The following is a 16,365-nucleotide window of genomic DNA, read 5'->3' as shown; positions in this document are numbered from 1 at the left end:
GTCAACAGATGAAAAAATAAAATACCAGGTAAGTTATACATCATTACTTTATTAATGATAAAACTTATAAATGATTATATAAACATTTTTTAAGACATGATAGATATAGATATATGTAAACATTGAAAAACTATTGCATATGATTATTTTGCAAATATACATATTGAATATATACAAAGCAGCTGTAGAATGGAGATAAAAGATTTTAAATGATAAAAATCTTATATCATGAATAAATATGGCACAGTAGTCGTAATGACTGTATCTATTATACAGACGCAAAGAATGGAAGAAACCTGTTTACTGCTCATCCTACTGCTCTCAGGTCAGTAATAATTATCTTAAGCATTCAAATGATAGCATATGAACACACAGTGACAGACTGAAACCATTTGGGTAATTTGATTACATGTAAGGGTTTTAAAATGTAATTTATTAAAACATCAGCCACAAGTACAAAGACAAAACCTTTTTCTCCTTGTACCAAAATAACTGCATTCACTTGTTTGAAACATTATATAAACATTCTAAAAGGAATTTATGACAAAAAAAATGTTGAATTTATTTTAAATAATTTATTGGAGCATTAAAAAGTATTAAAGCCCTTTGGGCTTTTGGAGCCTTGACCTTTTTAACATAGTTCACTGTGGAGAATAGCTGCTGACATAATGTGGATCCGAATATCCATAATTGGCATACCTGGGGTTGAAAGTCTCGATAAAGGCACGGCGTTTCGGTGGGTATATCGGCTTCTGCAAGTGTGATGCTTATTTTGAGCGATCAAAAAATAATAGAATATAATTTTATTGTTATATTTCAATATCAAAATAATCTTCCAAGTTAGAACTACAATTTAAAAAAGAACTAACATTAATAAAATACAATTCAGCTAATTGCTTAGAAAAAATAATTTATTTTCCCAAACCACGCGGAGCCGCACTAAAAGGACTAAAGAGCCGCAGGTTTCCGACCCCTGTCCTGGGGTATCCAACTCATCGATGGTGGCTGGGATTGCGGCACCGCGGCATCACAGAAAGAGCTGTGTTTTTACCATCAAGGTGACAGCGCCGTGCTGCCTTTGCAGGGAAATAAAACCCGCCAGTGCTCGGTAACGGCTGTTACCACTGGCGATAAGGAAAGGCTACTCTTTATAGCGGTTGGTTTTCTGGTCGACTCTGGCTGCCAAAAGAGCCTCAGGAACTCTTGTGTTGTCTTTGCATACCTCCACAATGGTATATGTTTTAATCTTTTAAAAAAATTGAGAGATTTCATGCATACCACCAGAGAGAGCCAAAATACCACTAATGGTGCGCGTACCTCCGTTTGAGTAGGACTGCTGTATTCAATTCAATTTATATAAATTATATAAATTACTACAACAGTAACATCAAGGCACTTTATATTGTAAGGTAGACCCTACAATAATACATACAGAGAAAAACCCAACAATCATATGACCCCCTATGAGCAAGCACTTTGGTGACAGTGGGAAGGAAAAACTCCCTTTTAACAGGAAGAAACCTCCAGCAGAACCAGGCTCAGGGAGGGGCGGGGCCATCTGCTGCGACTGGTTAGGGTGAGAGAAGGAAGACAGGATAAAGACATGCTGTGGAAGAGAGACAGAGATTAATAACAAGTACAATTCAATGCAGAGAGGTCTATCAACACATAGTGAGTGAGAAAGGTGACTGGAAAGCCTGATTATTTAAGACCTTGTATGTGAGGAGCAGGATTTTGAATTCAATTCTGGATTTAACAGGAAGCCAATGAAGGGAAGCCAAAACAGGAGAAATATGCTCTCTCTTTCTAGTCCCTGTCAGAACTCTTGCTGCAGCATTTTGGATTAACTGATAATAATGAATTGCAGTAGTCCAGCCTGGAAATAATAAATGCATGAACTAGTTTTTCAGCGTCACTCTGAGACAAGATATTTCTAACTTTAGAGATGTTTTGCAAATGGAAGAAAGCAGTCTTACATATTTGTTTAATATTTGCATTGAAGGACATATCCTGGTCAAAAATGACTCCAAGGTTCCTCACAGCGTTACTGGAGGCCAAGGTAATGCCATCCAGAGTAAGAATCTGCTTAGATACCATATTTTTAAGATTTTCAGGGCCGAGTACAATAACCTCAGTTTGATCGGAATTAAGAAGCAGAAAGTTAGCGGCCATCCAGGTCTTTGTGTTGTTGGGTTCAATATTGAGGAGGGATAGAGCAGGTAATCTACTTCCATAATAACAACGCTGGTCCGGCCAGGTGGAGTCAAACGATGATTTTAATGACACGCGTGGGAAGACCTCCTGCTGTACGCAGACAGCGCCGATCCCTGACTTACAGAGCATAAGCAGGTGTTTTATACCTTTCAGGGCTTAAATTTACTACACCCCTAAACGTCACTCAGATACAGTTCATACATAGGTTTCAAAACCACAATGACTTAAGACAGTTTAAAAATAACATTGTCTCCATCTCCACAGCAGATGCTTCCTGTCAACATTCTTACTTTCTCTTCCCGTCTGGAAAACCAAACTGTTCCTCTTTTTGCAGAGACAATTTTAGAGTTACAAGCAAACATGATTAACCTCTCACCTATAAATGAGATAAAGTCTACTGTGTGTTTGTGTGTCATCATGAACTGCACTCAGTTTCAACTTGTAACCTATTCCACCAGACAGAAGGCCAGCACATACACATTTAAGATTATAACAAGCATTCAAAAGCATTTAAGATTATAGATTCAACTCAACAGTTTAGAGTGGTTATAACTGCACCTGTAATAAAGGCTAATTGGGTACCAATATGTTTAAACATCTGAATACAATATCAGTACTGTAGATTGTATTATTAATGCAATGGTAATGATGATAATTATTAACAATAGCAGTAAAATATATTTCTAATTGCTCACATTCCCTCTCTATGTGTGTCATTGCTCTGACCCTCTCTAGCCGTCCTCTGGCTCAGCAAATCATATAACAGCCTCATGTCATCTAAGTGGTCCAGTAATAAACGTCAGCTCCCCCTTAAGAACACTCCATGCATGAGATTAGGTTTTTCTGGGTCCCTCTCTTGTGGTCCGTCAGGTCTCGGGCCTCACCCCTATGGTCACCCCTATGGTCGCCGAGATGTCCTGCAAAGGGAACAAAACACCTTTTCCTACGCCTCCCTAACTTATCATGTTCATCAATTGTTCTCTTTATTCAAACTTGGTTCAACCTATTATGTCTGGGACTCTTTAATCAAAAGCATGAACCTAATTATCTTTTGACTTACTAACTATTATTTATACCTATTCTTCAACGTTACTTATCTCAGTACTCATCATTTTAACACTCTTAAAGCGCTGCTTTCACGACCCTGCATATGTTTACTGTTGCTCGCTCTATTTTCCCCTATTTGATCATCAACATCCTGTACACAAAACTGTCGCTGCTGCAAGTACCTCCACTCAGACCTAAAAGTCACCTTTCCCAATAGGTCACAAGAAAATCATTATAAGCGCCTATTCTACTAAAAGATCAAAAAGAAAACAACCATTTTAATCAATTAAGTTTAAACATATAAGCAATTACTCATGCATAAATTTCATCATAGCTAAACGCTGCCTAAAAACAACTCCTGTGTGTTAACACTAACTTCATTTTAAACTCACATTTCCCTTGTAATAACCTGTTGTTGATATAGCATCTTTATTTCATTTTGCTCCTCTGTAAACTAAAGTTAACTTCTACAGTGGCCCCCTTTTGTTAATGGCCCGAATTATATCAACAAGTTTCTCCTCTTTCAGCCAGATTCAGTTATAAGCTAAATGAATTTCAGGTTTATGGATTCTATGTGTTTGTAAGCATGCGCCCTTTTATGCTCCAAGTCTCCCCCAATATATCAACTGAGACGTCACGCTCAGTGAAGCTTCTAACCTTCAATAGACTGAGCCACAACTCTTTAATTAGCACAAAATGCAATGTGTAAAAATCATTTCTACGTATAAACTCTCTCCTTTATCCTAAAAATAAATCTATGTAATATCTGTATGTGTAAGCCTACATTATAACCACTTCTTCTAGAAATCAAAAAAGAAATCAAACATTTTCTACTCCTACAATCTTCCCTAGTTTCCCCATATCTTTTATTCCCACAGTTTCCCTTTAAGTTTTGTACACAGCTTCTTATAAACACCGGCATTTTATCTTCTAAACAGGATTCAGTTCACTTTAATCCTTTAACCTTAACATAAAAATAACAATTTCTGCTTCAGTTTTAGCATATCTAGATTATCAAAAAACTCCAAAAGTCATAACATGATCCTAAATCCTATTTTATACCTTAAATTCCCCCTTTTTTGACACATATAATGTGTCAAACTAAAAATGCTTCACCCAAGCTTAGAAAATTAAAAAAGTTAGTCATCCCAACTTTGGTCCAGTCACACAAATTCACTCACACGCATTCACACCAGGTTTTTGCTAATAGTGGAGACTCCCTCGCAAGTAATCTTATTCTCCAATCTCAGCAAAATGAGCTCATTAATTTGTCTTATTTTGTTTTAGGAAAATAGTTCCTTATGTTTTTGGACTGGATTGAATCGCTACAATCCTTTTAGACAGGGACTTACGACCTGATTAGGTCCCCACAGGTAGCCTTCTCCTCAGCCAGTTGTAATCTGGAAAGCCCACCTTATATTTGCTCTCCCGAGAATTTGTCAGCGCTGTTATTCACTGTTGCAGGCCTGCTTAGAACGAAAATGAGAAAAAGAGAGCTGATTATTAGCTCATCAAAACACAAAACAAAAAAAAAATCACCTGACATGTTTTCTCTAAGTGCACTGTTACAAAAATAATGGGGCCAATTCTAGACATGTCCATGTTTAATAAAACTCCCTCTATTAAAAATAAAAATATAAAACAAAAACAACCCAAACCTAACTGACAGAATCAACCCATCACTACAACAACCTCAATCTCAAACACACAAAAGTTTTGCCACCAGAGTCCTGACACTCCCAGGTCAACTGACATAATTTCACCTCCTCAATACACCGAAAATCTTGTTAGAACCACACAATTTGCACACAATAATTGCCCCCTTTATGCACTTTAACATACTTAGATTCAGCATAAGATATAAACCCAATACAACGAAACCCATTACAACAAAACCTGTTACTTTACCATTATATTTCACCAAGTAATCTTCTTCAATCACTGCTCCGTTTCCTCAATTGAAAGCTTCAGTCACACACACAGGAAGCTTCTTCGTCACCACTCACTCCAGCTAATTTGCATACTGAGTCACATCTCAAGAAGTTGCCGTAACAAGAGAAATACATGTTTAAACATTACCACCTTATTTGAATCACTTTCATTTTCTTTCTATACTAATCACTTGCTTTGATCAATCAATACAAGAGTACTCCCAAGTCACTCTTATAAAAACTACTTTAATCCCTTTTCTTTTCTTTTTTCCATAACTCACTCCCTCTGTCATATAGCTTCTTTGAGTTATTCCTCATCCTCAAGCTCTAAGTGTATTTTATCAAACATTCACACCATTTTAACACTCATACAAGCAGCAAGCTGATTTTCATTGCGTATGTTTGTGTTCTTAGCCAGGTTTAATCAATGTCTATGCATTAATCTTCATGAGCTTGTCCTTGTAAAGTTAATGCATTTTCTGCTTGTGTATGTGATTTTGCATATGTTGCTTTTTGCAGTGTTTCCGACTCCTTCACAATTCTCCACTTAAGCAGTCAGTTTTCTCTTCCCCAATTTGCTAACCCAAATTTTGATTTCCCACCTGAAATAACAGCATTCCTGGTCCTCAGCCATAGGTCAGAGCTTGCTTGTGAGGTTCAGGGACACATGGCTCTGTGAACAATTCAACCAGAAACTTGCCTTAACATGTCCAGTGATGTTAACCTAGAACTTTCTTCCGACCGCTGCATGTGGAAAATTGATCCAGGTCTGCTTTGTCCCTGAAAATAACACAACTGAGACATTTTCATTATTATTATGAGTGCTTAAACTACCCGTTTTTCTCTCTCTGGTCAGAAATACCAAGTTATGTCATGTATGTAAGCATGTTCTTCATTGCATTTGTATTCATGTTAATGTTCAGTGAGTGTAAGCTGTTTCTTCATTGCATTTCATGTTATAATCAGGTTTAATTCATTCATCTTTTCACTGAGTTCTGCATTCAAACTATCTCACTTCTGATTCTTTCCAAAATAATTTCACATGTAACAATTTGTGTATGTGTGTTTTCTATTTTCTGTTTACCTCTTTGTTGTGATCTGGGGGACATCTTTAAACCATCATGAGTTCAGGCTTCAATTTCAACCCAATTATACCCTGTATTCTCGCAGTCGAACTCGTCTGGGCTTCACCTCTCACTGGTCTCCGTCCTTCTCTTCACAGTGTCCAGTGTTGTCTTGAAATCTCCAGCAACTTTATTCCCAAGTCAACTGCTTGCTTCTTCTCTGTTTCTTCTCCGTTGATCTTTTCAGTGTTTTCCTTTTAGATCAAGTCCCAGCCTGGCAAAATATCACATTTAGTGCCTTCAGACAGTGATGTCACACTGCTCTTACCAGCCTGCAGTTCACCGTGCATGTTTTCATCATGTGGTTTCTGCTTCTCTGATGATACTTCCAGTCGTCTCTTTCAAGATTGCTCCAAGCATGGCAAATCTGAAAATCAGTGTCCAGTGCTTTCCCACAGTTCTCTATCCCACTGTTCAACTGCCCAGCCTGTAATTCAGAGTACATGTTGCATCACTTGCTTTCTTACATGCTGCTGCTGGTGTCGTCAGTGTGGTTTCAGTCGCACTGTCTTTTGCCTGCTGTTAATTCTTCAAGTCCACAATGTTCTGTCGGTCTTCATCAGGAGATTAACAGTCCTTTGAGCTTCTTCTCAGGACGGGGACAAAGTGAGAGGTCAAGCTATAAAATTTAAAGCCAAAACCTGGCCTGTTTTCCTCCGAATTCTGTTAATCTATGGTTTTGCCGCTGTACTCAAGATTCCAGGTTGAGAGAAGTCCACCTCTTTGACGCGCTAAAGCATACAATTAATATCTTTTCATTTCTTTTCTTAAAACCTCCATTTGCTTCATCTGCCTCAAGTTTAACTTGTCTGTTTCTCTCTCTGGGTGCTCACTTGTCACAGTCAGTTCCTTCTATGGGCATGCAGTTCCTGTCACACACACCATTTCCTGTCACACATGCAGCCATATTTTCTGTTCCTCTTTCCCATTTTACAGCCTAATCAAACTCTTTAGTTCTTCTAATTCTTGAAGACGCACACACTTTTAACTATACTAAATTCTTTGCATTTGTCAGCATTCACATCAGTCTTCAGCGTGCTCAACAGAGCTCTTTTCAGACATCAGGAATCGTCTCTCACACACCGTCTTTTCTCTTTTTTGTATTTTGTACAAATCACACCCAATCACTCAAAACCTGCTTCTCACAGCATTCACACCCTTAAACTGTGACAGAAGTTGAGGAATATAACTCAAAATACACTTTCCTAAGACTCTTTTAGACATGCCTTTCATAATCAGAAAGAGCAAGTCAAAAAAAATTGAAACCTCTATTAATTCTCACAGCACACACATTAAAAAATAAAACACACCAGCATTTATTGCTGAAGAAAGGTTATTACTGAAAGTAATATGTTAGTCTTAAGCATATACAATGGACTCAATATATTTATATCAAAACTCAGTCACAGATCAAACATTCACAGCAATCCATTCAAACTCTATTTATACTCTTTTTAGGCCTTTTAGCACCTACACAATTTTGGGAAATTTAACCTAACCGCCCAGCGGATAAACTCTATCAGTTTTTTGCGATCAATTCACCAGTCTCAGACTCGAACTGTTTCTGGCCTAATCTCTAAAATCCCTAACTCAATTTAAAAGCGTCAACCAACCCAAACTTTGCCTGAAGCTCTATTTTTGGCATTTCACAGCCAAGGCTTACCCCGAAGTTTTAAGTTAAAGTTACAAGCCCGAAGTCCAACTTCTGCTGGCCAAAAAAGCGCAGATACCGTTCCAAACGGTAAAGTGGTGCAACCACTAGTTATTCTGGAGTGCCCCAAGCTCCACAGTGACCAACTGACTATCCCTCTAAGAGGACAAGGCCTAGGCGTCCCTGGCCTTGGCAAGCGTTACCTCTGAGCACTGCGCCTCCTAGTGGACTCGAACCACCGTTCTCAAGTAATTTATAATACTTTAAACAACAGTCCACACCCAAAAAAGTGTAAGACTGAAGCAGGTCCAACCTGTCTGACCAATTTGGGACTTGAACCCATAAAATGACCAAATTCCCTAAATCCTACGTGAGACTCGAACTCACTTTCACTGTTTTCCTTTTCCTTGGGACTTGAACCCATAAAATGACAAAATTCCCTAAATCCTACGTGAGACTCGAACTCACTTTCACTGTTTTCCTTTTCCTTGGGACTTGAACCCAATACTTTTACTTATAAACTTCATCATCATTACTTCAACCACAATTCTCATGAGATTTTCACCAAAATCAAAACAGACATTCACCAGTAATTTCAGTGAGTAGACTTAAATTCTTTCATGTCCAATTTGGCACATTTTGGAAATCATTCAACAGGTAGTGCCTTACCTTTGGATAAGCCAGCTTATGCCCACTCACTTTGACCACTGATATTCGTGCCTGCCCGTCTGACCACCTCGGACCCTGGATTTCTCTGTCTACACCTCCAACTCACTCTCCCTCCTCAATAACCGGACGAGCCTCCCAAAATGTTGGGTTCAATATTGAGGAGAGATAGAGGAGGTAATCTACTTCCATAATAACAACACTGGTCCGGCCAGGTGGAGTCAAACGATGATTTTAATGACACGCGTCTTTAAGAAATTCCTGCAGTTTAACTCATTGGTGTGTGTTATCTGGCTTCATGGACAGATAGAGCTGGGTGTCATCTGCATAGCAGTGAAAATCTATGCTATGTCTTCTAATGATATTGCCTAAGGGAAACATGTATAATGTAAACAGAATTGGTCCTAGCACTGAACCCTGTGGAACTCCATAATTAACCTTAGTGTGTGAAGAGGACTCTCCATTTACATGTACAAATTGGAGTCTATTAGATAGATATGATACAAACCACTGCAGCACAGTACCTGTAATACCTACAGCATGTTCTAATCGTTCTAATAGTATATTAAGGTCGACAGTATCGAACACTGCACTAAGGTCTAGCAGGAGAAGCACAGAGATGAGTCCACTGTCAGAGGCCATAAGAAGATCACTTGTAACCTTCACTAAAGCTGTTTCTGTGCTGTGATGAGCTCTGAAACCTGACTGAAACTCTTCAAATAAACCATTCCTCTTCAGATGATCTGTTAGCTGTTTGACAACTACTCTTTCAAGGATTTTTGATATGAAAGGAAGGTTGGAGATTGGCCTATAGTTAGCTAAGACTGCTGGGTCTAGAGATGGCTTTTTGAGTAAAGGTTTAACTACAGCCACCTTGAAGGCCTGTGGTACAAAGCCGATTATTAGAGATAGGTTGATCATATTTAAGATCGAAGAATTAATTAATGGCAGGACTTCTTTGAGCAGTTTTGTAGGAATGGGGTCTAAAAGACACGTTGATGGTTTGGAGGAAGTAATTATTGAAGTTAACTAAGAAAGATCAATTGGAGAAAAAGAGTCTAACTTAACATCAATGGTACTAAGAGTAGCTGTAGACGATATTACATGTGTGGGATGATTATTGGTAATTTTTTCTCTAATGATAAAAATTTGTGAAGAAGTTCATGAAGTCATTACTAATTAATGTTAAAGGGATGGTTGGCTCAAAAGAGCTCTGACTTTTTGTCAGCCTGGCTACAGTGCTGAAGAGAAACCTGGGGTTGTTCTTGTTTTCTTCAATCAGTGACGAATAGTAAGATGTTCTGGCTTTGCGGAGGGCTTTCTTATAAAGCAACAAACTTTTTCTCCAGGCTAAATGATGATCCTCTAAATTAGTGACACGCCATTTCTTCTCCACCTTACGAGTCATCTGCTTTAGGCTACGTGTTTGAGAATTATACCACGGAGTCAGGTACTTCTGATTAGAGACCTTAGTTTTCACCGGAGCTACAGTATCCAGAGTCGTACGTAGTGAGGAGGTAAAATTATTAACAAGATAATCAACCTCTGTTGGAGTAGCGATCAGATAGCTGCTCTGCTCTGTGTTGATACAGGGCATTGAAGATGATAACAGTGGGTGGATTATATTCTTAAACTTAGTTACAGCGCTTTCAGAAAGACATCTACTGTGATAAAGTCTACTCTCCACTGCTGTGTAATCAATTATTGTAAATGTAAATGTCAGGAAATGATCAGACAGGAGAGGGTTTTCAGGAAACACTGTTAAATGTTCAGTTTCTATGCCATATGTATATAATATGGCATAGAAACTATATTATATATAACATAATCACAAGATCTAGAGTGTGATTAAAGTGTTGGGTGGGTTCTTTTACATTTTGAGAGAAACCAATTGTGTCTAATAACAGATTAAATGCCATGTTGAGGCTGTCATTTTTAGCATCTACATGGATGTTAAAATCACCCACATTAATTATTTTATCTGAGCTGAGAACTAAATCAGATAAAAAGTCTGAGAAATCAGAGAGAAACTCTGTGTAAGGCCCAGGTGGACGATAGATGATAACAAGTAAGACTGGTTTCTGAGTTTCACAGCTGGGGTCGACGAGGCTAAGCATCAGGCTTTCAAATGAATTAAAAGTCTGTCTTGGTCTTTTGTTGATTAATAAGCTGAACAGCAATAGATTAAAGTTATTAGATTAGATAAAATTAAATTTTATGTCACGGCTGCGGGGGCAGACGTGTGGTGAGTGTGAGACAGGATCCAGATGCAGGCACCGGCTTGGAAGTGAGCAAGCTTTTATTAACACAGGTGGCACAAACAGAAATATGAACCTGAATGGACGACTCCGGGAGAAAACACAGGGAAGAAACACAGACGGACTAGCAACTAAGATGAGTGAACACACACTATAAATACACAGAAGGGAACGAGGAAACTACACACAGGAGGGAGGCACAGCTGATTGTGATCGACAAGAGGAGACAGGGGAAACGCAAACTGAACACACTGGCATAAGACACAGACCTTCACAATAAAACAGGAAACTCAAAACAAACGCGAAGACACAGACTCAGAGATGCGGGCTTTACACAGAGACCTGACTACACTAGAGGGGATACAAAGGTAGGGATGACACAGAACAGAGGGAGCACAGAATTATTAAAACCTAAGAATCAGGACTCAGGAAGTACTACGAAACTAGGGAGCTAGAAACACTAGGACAGAAACCCAAAACACAAACAGTCACAAACCATGATGAAATCAAAAGTAAAAGTACAAAAACCAAAAACACTGGGTCACCAACCCAGGACCATAACATTTTATCAATCCTTTGGGTGGGTTCCTCCTTGGTTTTCACACCGCTGAATAAACGTCAAACAGAAAACTGATTTAAAATAGAAGTGTGAGATGGTTGAGAATTTACACCAGTGTCCTTTTATATTTTATATAGCTACGAGCAGATGGCTGAGTTTATTAAACTCCACCGAGACGGTGGTGAAAGCTAGACCGTCCAGTTTCACAGCTGTTTACTTCCGGCTTACCCAACCTTCTGAGGACCCGGCCCACGTAGACCGCAAAGACCGGGTCCTCAGGAGGATGCAACCTACGGATTTGAACCTTGTGGGTTGGAACGGGAACAGCAAGTGATACTCTACCACAGCGAGAGTGAACACCAAGTGACAGTGCCACCCGAAGGAACCAACAGGAACCATCACTTGGCCTGGCTTCAGAGGGTTGAAAACTAGTTGTACATTGTTGCATTACATGTAGTTGTTGCAGTTTAACAACAGAGAAGAGAAAAATAAGTAGCATAAAAACTATAGTTCTATTTTCTGTTGTCTTAAACATATGCAACATATGTTTAAACAAAAAAACTGTATGTTTTTGCCTCTTGCATCTCTTTGCATGGTTAAAAGTCCAGGTGGTGGAATCTCTAGCTGGACATTCTTTTCTGTTTTTGTTCCATTCATTTAGATTAAATACGTTTGTGTTTGACAAGACACAGTGATGTGAAATACAGACTTTCCAAAATGTGTTAAAACACAAATGACACAAACACAAATAACACAAATGTAAAAAAAGAAAAAAGAAAAAAAGAAAACAAACAGAAATCTGTATCTGTAAATATGTAAGGAGTAAAAGTAAAACACCCGGAAATTCTATTTCTACTCATTCTACTTTATTGTTTGTGATGTTTGGTTAGCCTCAAACTTCAAATATCACATGTTTGCAAAAGTGCTCCGATGTTTAAATTGGTTTAAATTGGCTTAATTTTTAAAACCTTTTTAGTGATTCGTCTAACAGTCCCGTTTCACCAATTAAAACTTTGGCCCTTTCTCAATTCTCAAATACGCGAGTACATACTCGCCGAGAACACCAGCGTACTTGATGATGTCACAGGTCCGGAGTCTTTACTGCCGTCCCCTTGTAATTTAACTGTGAGTAATATGTTATGAAGCTTAACTTTAATCACAGCCAAACCGGTTTACTCAGGAACAAATAAAACACTGAAATAAACCAAACATTAACATTTAGAAGTGATCTAATTGACTTATATATCATGTTTAACCTCAGTAGTGAAATCTCTCTTGATAAAAATAGTGTACATGTACATACGTGTACATACTTTAATAAAAACAAGCAGGTGAGATGTTAGAACGCTTTTATTTTTATTTTTTTGGACATTTAATACTTTAGAGAGCTACTGGGGTTTGGGGCTTGTTTATCCTGAGTAGCGTTTGTAGGGTTTGTTTATCCCCGCGGGGGGTTGAAAACGATGTGCCGGGAGTCCGCTGTTCTTGCCAGCTCTAGTGATTCTTGACCTCGCTGTCTGCTATGGAGCTGGCGGGTCACAGACGTCTCCGAAAACGTCGGAGTGCGTTTGGAAATATATGATATCTTGATAAATCGAGCAGATATTTGAAGTTTACACAGCTACATTCTCACTTGAAAATAACTTAAAAGTTTATTTTGTGACCCAGAAAGAGTAATATTTAAAAGTTTTTAGCCCCGCTCGTCCGCCATTGCCGCATTTGAATTTTGGATGAAATGCATTCTGGGATATTTACCACGACCGATGCATGCTCGGTAAAACAGACGGAATAGAACACATCCAGGACTTTTTCGCGTATTCGGCTTAATGCCTACTTCGAATTGGAACAGTACTTGGTCTCCGACTGACAGTGTTGGGAAGGTTACTTTTAAAATGTATTCCATTACAGATTACAGAATACATGCCCCAAAATGTATTCTGTAACGTATTCCGTTATGTTATTCGATGAGAGTAACGTATTCTGAATACTTTGGATTACTTAATATATTATCATGCTGTTTACAACTACATGAATGTACTATTGCTGTAATTTATTATTGTTACTGAAGGTCGGCGGCTCCGAACCGTAGTAAAGGGACCTCTGGCTAATAAGGAGGGGTTGTAGCCGAAAAATAGCTTTACTTTGTTGTCTGGGTCAACTTTGCTAGCGAGAGACAGAGAGGCGTTGAAAGGCTGCTCCAACGGGACTTATTGTTTCGGAGGAAAACACGAACAAAGCATACAGTCAAGTCTTTATAGCTTACTTACAACTGGGCTCGTCAGGCACTCTTCTTGGCTGCCGTGGTTATTATTATATTTACATGCTTCCAGCTCCCGTTTTTGCTCGATGACAGCTCGTACTTTTCCTTTTTCTCCCTCCCTCGCTCACAGACACATAACGGGTATGGCAGTCCATTCTCCCTGCAGCACGGACTACACTGCCTATAATGCTACATTCTTTAGAGCTATACCTGTAGCATTCTGCCTAGTAGCTTAGCACAACAACAACAACAACAACAAAAAGGCCTCTCTCACCCAGGAAACACGCAGCGAGAGAGCGTCGCCCTGTAACCATGGCAACCGTAACGCTGCTGCCTGGAACAACAGAATGTAGCTTTCAAACAAAACCCAAACAGTCCTGACCCGCCACAATATGAAACAGGGAAGTACCGCCGTGTAATCCATTTATTTCAACAAAGTAACTGTATTCTAAATACCACCTTTTTAAACGGTAACTGTAACGGAATACAGTTACTCATATTTTGTATTTTAAATACGTAACGGCGGTACATGTATTCCGTTACTCCCCAACACTGCCAACTGATGACGTATCACGAGAACGCAAGTACGCACAAGTACGCATATTGAGACAGGCCCTTTATATTTTTATATTTATATTTTTCTCAGGAGGACTTTCCACTCCTCCTCCCCACTCCAGAGAATACCACTTTGTGAACCACAAAATGACCTGGACTGAAGCTCAGAGTTACTGCAGAGAACACTTCACTGACTTGGTCACCATCTACAACAGCGACATCAACCAACTGCTTCTCTCAATGTCACCAAGGATCCGTGATTGGGCTTGGATAGGTCTCTATGATGATCGTTACAGCTGGAAGTGGTCCATGGAGGAAAAACTTTATTATGTTGGCAGTACACATGAATTTTTGATCTGGGCTAACGGCCAACCAGACTGTGTAGATGCAAAGGAATACTGTGTGGCTCTTCAGGGACAAACACAGATGAATGATAGACCCTGTGGAGATTCTTACCCTTTCCTGTGTTACAATGGTAGGAAAAAGATTTGTTGCCCTAGTTGTCCTACAATTTTATGAGATTCATAATGTGTGTTTCAAAATTCATCCTTTTTATTCGTTCACAGCCAGCAGTACAAGTTACATCTTAGTGATGGAGAGCCGCTCCTGGTCAACGGCTCATTCGTACTGCAGGACATACCACACAGACCTGACCAGTATAACAAGCAAAGAGGAGAAATCCAACATCACGCTCACTTTGAATGGATCAGGGGTTCAGTATGTGTGGATTGGCCTCTACAGGGATCCCTGGGCCTTCTGGTCTGACAACACAACCTCCACATTCACTAACTGGGAGCCTTCTCAGCCTAATAATCATGGTTCAATTCAGTACTGTGTAACAATGTATTTAATGACAGGGGAATGGGGTGATTCCGAGTGTCACACCATACACAATTTTTTCTGTTTCACAGGTGAGGTCCATAATGCAAACACTGTAAGATCCTGTCATCATGTAAAACACTAATGTTTGTGTTTTTATATGTGGTTCATTTTTAGCAGTGACAAAGCAAACAGTGCTGAAAATGACGCTTCAGTCAGAGGCCGACATGCACAGCACAGAGATCCAGCAGCAGGTTTCACAGCAGGTCAGCGTTTCAGTCACACAGACTTGACACATGTTCAAACTATGCTTCATGTTTTTCATCATCTGCACATTTTGTCCAGCTGTCAGGCCTCATGCTGTCAAAAGGACTGACAGACTTCAGGATTCGTTGGAGGAAAGTCCAGAGTTTCCGTGACGACCAGTCGAAGAAGCAGGATGTGGACGGTGGCTGCAAAACTGAAAACTGACTGGACTGAACCACTTCATGTGTGAAGTTAATAACATGCTGTGCTGAGCTGTCTCATCCTGTATTTCAGAATATAGTGATTGCAAAAGTTCCACCAATTACTCTTTTGTTCAGCTGCGGTTGTAGCTTTTCAGGAATTCTTTTAATTAGAGGTCCCTGAAGTGTTCGTCTTGAAGTTTTTTTTTCATACATTGTAGTTTCTTGAATGCATCTCTTTAAAAACGATAGACACTGCCCTGGCTTTTTGTGGAAGCAGTTTAAATCCCACTTAGTCTCAGTAATAAATTAATTATGTAAATCTCTAATAAACAACACTGTAACGTTCCAAAATAATGGGGTTGTTCATATGCAGCATCTTTCCTACTCTCCCTGAGCACTCAACATGCCTCATTCCACACATCTGCACAATCATTTCACAACTACAACATTTCTTCTTTCATAAACTGACACAGAAGGATCCATCAGAGACAGAGCAGCCAGGGATCGAACCACCAACCTCACCAACCAACCATCACCTGGTGATGATCCAGAGAACATGGTCTCAAAAGATAAAGCCTGATCACATGCTCTATGAAAACAAGATGAGTTTAATGTAATGACTGATTTAGTTTTTGCAGGTATAGATCATATTTTAATAATGAAGTGCTTATATTTCATCTGAATGCAGTTAAGATAAATGAACTGATGTATAGATAGTGGTCTTTTGGGCACACACATAACTCTACATGTATTATAGGAAAATTATTAATGATAATCTACAATAGATCTGACCAAACTCTACCTCTGTTGTTCCTTGCTGTTTTTCAGTGGT

General features: G+C 39.1%; 1 protein-coding gene across 1 annotated transcript; it reads left to right on the top strand.

The window, feature by feature from the left end:
- Nucleotides 1-255: 255 nt before the first annotated feature.
- On the top strand, nucleotides 256-15,555 carry LOC148103236 (C-type mannose receptor 2-like). The gene is made up of 5 exons (XM_087839077.1): nucleotides 256-325; nucleotides 14,357-14,740; nucleotides 14,832-15,176; nucleotides 15,262-15,350; nucleotides 15,430-15,555. The coding sequence occupies exons 1-5, from the start codon at nucleotides 256-258 to the stop codon at nucleotides 15,553-15,555; spliced, it is 1,014 nt and encodes a 337-aa protein (XP_087695203.1).
- Nucleotides 15,556-16,365: the final 810 nt, after the last annotated feature.

This window comes from Neolamprologus brichardi, chromosome 3 (assembly GCF_056152115.1).
Source record: "Neolamprologus brichardi isolate AB-2024 chromosome 3, ASM5615211v1, whole genome shotgun sequence".
NCBI lineage: Eukaryota > Metazoa > Chordata > Actinopteri > Cichliformes > Cichlidae > Neolamprologus > Neolamprologus brichardi.
The sequence above is the reverse complement of the archived record's forward strand: the minus strand, read 5'-3'. Positions and strand labels throughout refer to the sequence as shown.